This window comes from Mus pahari, chromosome 1, assembly GCF_900095145.1.
Source record: "Mus pahari chromosome 1, PAHARI_EIJ_v1.1, whole genome shotgun sequence".
NCBI classification, from domain to species: domain Eukaryota; kingdom Metazoa; phylum Chordata; class Mammalia; order Rodentia; family Muridae; genus Mus; species Mus pahari.
This window is the reverse complement of record NC_034590.1, coordinates 155,213,754-155,220,138: the sequence shown is the minus strand read 5'-3', so window position 1 is coordinate 155,220,138 and position 6,385 is coordinate 155,213,754. Positions and strand designations below refer to the sequence as shown.

At 44.6% G+C, this 6,385-nt stretch overlaps 1 protein-coding gene across 1 annotated transcript in view; it reads right to left on the bottom strand.

Moving 5' to 3' along the window:
- The window catches only part of Abcc2 (ATP binding cassette subfamily C member 2), a 56,687-nt gene that overhangs the window by 5,562 nt on the left and 44,740 nt on the right, over window positions 1-6,385 (bottom strand). The window contains exons 26-29 of the mRNA XM_021205166.2: window positions 4,862-4,988; window positions 2,801-2,902; window positions 2,328-2,471; window positions 1,116-1,274 (exon numbers count right to left, since the gene is read on the bottom strand). Coding sequence (XP_021060825.1) covers window positions 1,116-1,274; window positions 2,328-2,471; window positions 2,801-2,902; window positions 4,862-4,988 — 532 coding nt within the window. The remainder of the gene's footprint in view (window positions 1-1,115; window positions 1,275-2,327; window positions 2,472-2,800; window positions 2,903-4,861; window positions 4,989-6,385) is intronic.

Genomic DNA, 6,385 nt, shown 5'->3' with positions numbered 1-6,385 from the left:
GTATAGGGAACTTTTGGGATAGCATTTGAAATGTAAATAAAGAAAATAATAAATAAATAAATAAATAAATAAATAAATCAAAAAAAAAAAAGCACTCGCTACTTAGTACTCTTGCAAAGAATCCAGATTCAGTTCCCAGCACCCATCCGGCAGCCTACAACACACCTTACCACCTGATGTTAATGCCAGGCTTCTGTGAGAGCCAGGTCCAAATGCAGCACACTTAGATACACACAGGCAAAACACTCATAACACATAAAATAAAACATCTTAAAACAACAACAACAAAACCAACAAATCCCAAAACAGCGAGCTACAGGTTCCAGAGGGAAGAGTGACAGAGAGGGCATCTAATGTCACATTGTACTAAGCAACGTCAGACCCTCCACAGGCACCTGGCCACAGTGCAGAGGGAGCAATGGTTCTCTGCCTCCTGTGAGTGGAGAGGCCTCTGTGGCAATTCTTAACTCGGTAGGGGCCATAGAGCAAGCCAAAAGGAGGCCTTTCTTGCTGATACAATGAATGTTCCGCTTGCTGGCAAAAACCCGTAGCAAATTCCCTCCTCTATCTTTTAGCCGCATCAAATGAGGAGTATAAAGCTTAATGGCTTCAAGCTTCAGCAGCAAAATTGCTACTGCTAATTACAAAGGTCTCCGGCAAACCCTGCTGGGCTAACCGAAATGCCAAGTAATCATCTGCTCTATCCGACTGCTGGCGCGTTGCTGCCACCTACTGGTAGCTTCTAGCAGTCACAGGTCACATGCAAAATACAGAACTTTTTAGTAGAGAAACAGAATCTGGGGGAAATTAGTCTGGAATCGTGGTGTGAAGATGAATCTTGATAGTCAACTTTTGGGAGAGAGTATCTATATTTGGCACTTGGAGAGTGCAGATGCAATAGGACCAGCCGTCCCACATGCATACTGCTATGCCTTACCACCAAGAACTGTGCCCCTTCTGAGCGAGCCAAAATAACCCTTCCTCCTGTAAGTTGCTTCTTGACAGGTACAATGACAAGAAAACTAAGCAATAAAACTGCCAGAGTTGTATTTGTAATTGAACGCTTGTCAATGTTTCAACACGGCGTGTGCCCAAGAAAGTCCTCGCTAACTAACCTGGGGAATGATGGTCAGTCTCCCTCGAAGGTCGTGCAGTCCAATGGAGGCAATATCGATCCCATCAATGATGATCTGGCCACCTGCAGACTCTAAGATTCTGAAGAGGCAGTTTGTGAGGGATGATTTCCCAGCTCCAGTTCTTCCCACCACGCCGACCTGTGAATATAGTTCATTTACATCCATTTCAACATGCAATTCTTGGAGAAAAAAAATTTTTTAGCCTATGTATTCACAATTGCACGTGATAAAAAGAACCCCATACCAAATATATAAAATGTTTTTTTAGTTTTGGTGAGAGAAAAAAAATGCCCAGATGTCAGGGGGGAAAAATGACTCTCCCATACTCCGCCTGAGTTGCGTGCTGAAGACTGTGACTGCTGGAAATAAACAAACCCTCTCCGAGGTTGTTGTCACCGTCGATCTTGACGGTAATAGTTTATTCCGTTTTTTAAAAAAATATTTTATTTAAGTAGACAGAGGATTGGAGAAATGGCTCAGTGGTTAAGAGCACTGGCTGCTTTTCTAGAGGTCCTGAGTTCAATTCCCAGCAACCACATGGTGGTTCACAGTCATCTGTAATGGGATCTGATGGCCTCTTCTGGTGTGTCTGAAGACAGCGACAATGTTCTCACATATATAAAATAAATAAATAATTTTTTTAAAGGTATAGAGAAAGGACCTTTGGGGTTATTCCACATTTGCTGCTAAGCCAGATGACTCGAGTTCAAGCCCTGGAACTGGGTTGTTTGTTTTGATTTTTAGTAGAGAGAAGGAAAGACTTGTCACCGGATGAGCCGTGGTCACCCTGGTCCTCAGCCCCTTGCCTAGGTTGGTTGATTGATGGGTAGCTTTGCTACATTAGACCTGTAAAAGGATGCTCAACTTCAAAGACCAGGACCCTAGACTATCTCCTGCTTAGGCTCAGCCAGCCAGCTACACACCATTCTCAACAGTTCTCCGTCCAGGTCTGTGGCTTCCTCGTTTCTTTCCTGAGTTCTTCCCCACACTTCAAACCCACACAGGAAACGAGCCCCAGTGGGCTGGCAGGGAGGCAGGATCCAGCCCTCCGGGTGGGTCCCGTACACGGTCCCAGAGTACAGAAAGAATTCCCATCCTCTCCCTGCACCCAAACGACGAAGGCCTGGGCCCCTCCTTCTGTGCCCGGCTCTTCTCTGAGTCCTCCCAAGCAGAGCTGTCTTTATCACCCACCTTCTCGGTGCTCTTGATGTTACAAGTGATCCCTTTCAGTACCAGATCCAGCTCCGGCCGATACCGCACTTGATAGTTGTTGAACTGGATCTCACCTTTTCTGGGCCAATCTGCTGGAGGCTTCTTGTCGGTCACCCAAGGCGCCTGGCAAGGGGAAAGGATGAGAAATTCTGGGCGTGGTAGCAACTCAGCCAATGGCTGCCATGGGACTCATGGCAGTTGACAGAAGGGTAACAGGGCCCATTACCTGAGTGGACTGGGCTTTTCTGACTTTATTCAATAAAGACACCCTACAAGGTTGCTCTCTGGCTTTCTAGAACAATACCACCATTTATGTAAACTGTTTCCTCATTTTACATTTGAAGAAATTAAGCCCTTTGAGTTAGAGCATGCGAGACTTGAAAGTTGTTCTTTAAAGCTAAAGATGCCCTCTTGAGAGTGTGTCAGGAACCTCCACCTTCCATAACTCTTACCTCATTGTCCACATTTATGTATTCATTTATTCGCTCAACAGCCACGATGTTGGTCTCTGCTTCTGATGTCATCCTCACTAGCCAGTTCAGGGTTTGTGTGATCTACAGAAGAAGAAAAAATTATATCAGCACACACCACACACACACCACACAACATACACATATACACACATCATACACACACACATACCACATAACACACATATACAACACACACATATACACACACCATACACACAAATACCACACCACACACACATACACACACATCACACATATATACACACCATACATACACACACACACATATACATATACCATACACACACATACCACACACACACACACACACCATACAACACACACATATACACACACCATACACACACATACCACACCACTCATGCGCGCGCACACACACACACACACACACACACACACACACACACACACATTCAAGCTCAGAAACCACCTCAATTAGTTAGTTATACCACAAGGTTAACTGAGCAGTTAATTTATATTCAAGGGCTGTGGTGATATAAAAAGGGTAATTCTTATTTTTAATTCTTATTTTCTTAACATAGAAATAAGACCAGTACACTGATTGGCTGGGTAACAATTGAATACTTAGCTGTGTGGTGCTCACATGACAATATGAACTCTGAATCGTTCAGGGGTAAAGCTTGGGTGAAAGAGGTTGACTCTTGGTGAACTGGTACCAGAGTTCAGGTCTCCTGCCTACAAACCTAGTGTTATTTGTAGAATTGTAGATGGTACTCTACAAATGGGGGATACCATGAGAAAAGACTCGGGGAACGAACAGACTTTCAAGCAAGCTGCCGTCTCTCTCTTAGCCATCAAGGTTGGGGATCCATATGGACCCTTGTCCTCCCTGGGTCCCCATGTCTCCCAGCCACTACATGGATGTGTTTGACCACATGGTGCAGGCCAGTCTGCAATACTGGGATTACTCAGACATGAGCTTTTCCAAGAGCTTGCACATATCATGGGAAGTCTGTGGAGTGAGTGAGAGCTGAGAGAGAGAGAGATGGCCACACACCCCAGACCAGGCCATGAAGACTAAGAGTGGCAACTTTGTGTAGGATGAACCATGTATAATTGCTGACACTTGGATATTTAATTTTGTTTCAATCTAATGGTGTCCTACTCTGCCTTGACTGTCCTGGGGGATAAAATGGCAAAAAGAACCAAGTGATTCTGGGGTGCCCTCTCATAAGCCTCCTTGAGCTTCATTAATCTCTTTTTTGTTTGTTTTGTTTTTGTTTTCTAAGACAGGGTTTCTCTGTGTAGCCTTGGCTGTCCTGGAACTTACTTTTTAGACCAGGCTGGCCTCGAACCCACAGAGATCCACCTGCCTCTACTTCCTGAGTGCCGGGACTACAGGCGTGCATCATCCCCGGCCTGCTGAGCCTCACTAAATTTCTAATGTCAACAGTGCAGTATAAAGCACATGAATATAAGGTACTTATAAGAAGAGCTGCATAGGGATATGGCCTAATGTCCAAAGTAGCTAAGGTGGTGGGTGCTAAGCCACAGCCTCAGGCGCTGGGATGTAAAAGGTCAGCCTTTAGCCCCCAAGTGTGCTGGAGGAGGGCAGTGACATTTGTTACGTGTTTCTGTCCGAGTCCTTATGATAATTTTGTTTTTAACTTGCTCTGTGATATAAGAAAAGCAAACTCAGGAGTTGTTTGATCAAAGGATTTTCTCATTACTCCTCTATTCCAGAGAGTAAATATAAGCTCTGTTGACTGGAACCAGTGAAGGAGGCAAAATGACCAAGAAACCATTAACATAGAAACATTTTCTTTTCGGGTCCTTAGGACAGTAAGACCTGTGCCTGCTTTGGCAGATGGTACTGTGCCTACTTAAATGAGGTAAGCAGAGTGTTCTCAGGTGAAAATGAGGAGCCAGGGTTTGAACCGGTCTTCCTCATCCTTCTGGGTCAGAAAAGAGTAAAACCATGAGCTCCTCAGTGCATACACATCAGACTTAGTTTCAGATTTAGCCAGACTTAGCCAGACTTTCAGTCCTCAGACTCACGTTGAGGGCGTTGGACAGAACAAAGCCCACAGTGTCCCCGGTTAGGGAATTCTTATAAATAACCAGAAGCAAGGAGGAGCAGAAGACAATCAAATTTCCAACCAGCTCCAGGCGAATGGCAAGCCACCTGCGCAGTGACAGAAGCAGAAAGAGAAGGGTCAGTCATTGCACCAGGAACCTGGGGGCTCATAAAACACGCCTAGAGGCTTCAGTTGGTAAGCTGTGCTCTTAGGAGCTACCTCATTTTGGTTTAGAAATACTTGAATCTTTAATAATTCATTACATTGATTTTTGAAGGAAATAAGTCACGTTTTAAAGGTTCTAGAAGAGTCTCCTAAACTAAAGGAATCCTACAATGAAATACTTCCCCAAGTCCCAAGTCATAAAAATTACACAGGGCAAATGCTCAAAACATAACACACAAATTCATCTAAACTATTTTTAGCCCTTTTGGGTGAGATCTGATTCAAGGGGCACGTGTGAGTTTAGCACCTACACTTCCTTTTTCTTTCTTTCTTTTTTTTTTTCTTTGAGGCAAGGTCTCATTATGCAGCCTTTGGGGGGCCTGGAGCTCTGTTGGGGTTGATGGCATGTACCACCAGCCTGGCAAGCAGCGGTTCCTTTTGATTGGCATGAGGAAGCAGTGGCACCCATACGGATCCGTACATACAGCTCAAGAGCCTTCAGTACAGTGCTGCCTTAGCATTTCTTTTGAAGTGGAGAGAAACTGGGAGCAGAAACAAGTTAGGTGTGAGTTGGCTACAGGGAGATAAACTGGGCTTTGTAGGGGGTTGAGGAACACATAGTTTAACATGCTCTGTAAAAAGTTAGCTCTCTGAAATAAAATAGATTTAATTAGCTTTGTACCAATAATTCTAGCAGGTATTACAATTAGGATCCGATGGGTTTGCTCATATGCCTTTTTCTTCTTGGAAAGTCTAAGCAGAACCTCTAACCTCTCCATGTTCCAAATAATCCTGACCACCACTGGCCTGCCCTTAACAACTCAAGCCACTGAAGAATTTCTGTTCCCCGGATCTTTCTTTCTCTTTCAAAGGCATCCCTAACTGCTTGTCAAGGTCTCCTGATTCCCAGTCTGTGCAGGTGACCTACTCCCTTCTTGTCATTTGCATCTTTATGAAACTTCCTGACTCCCCTCCCTGGGGCCTCTGCTTCTTCTATCACTTTTGAGCTTCGTGCCTAGGAAGCATCTCATCTCCCGGCTCAGGGAACCAAACACAAGACGTTCAATTTACCCAGCACTTGAACGGTACTTGAGCTTCCAAATACTCACACATGTCATGTGACTTTTACCATAACTGTGAGACACGCTGAAAAAGGAAGACATTGCTGTTTCCTTAGAGAGGGCAAGGCAATTCACCTAGCTTGCTCAATACAGGCCTGGGATGGAGAACCAGTCTCTAACTCCGAAGTCCATACTTTCTTCTTTCTATTTACATAGCTTGATAGGTCGTGTGTGTGTGTGTGTGTGTGTGTGTGTGTGTGTGTGTGTGTGTGTGTGTG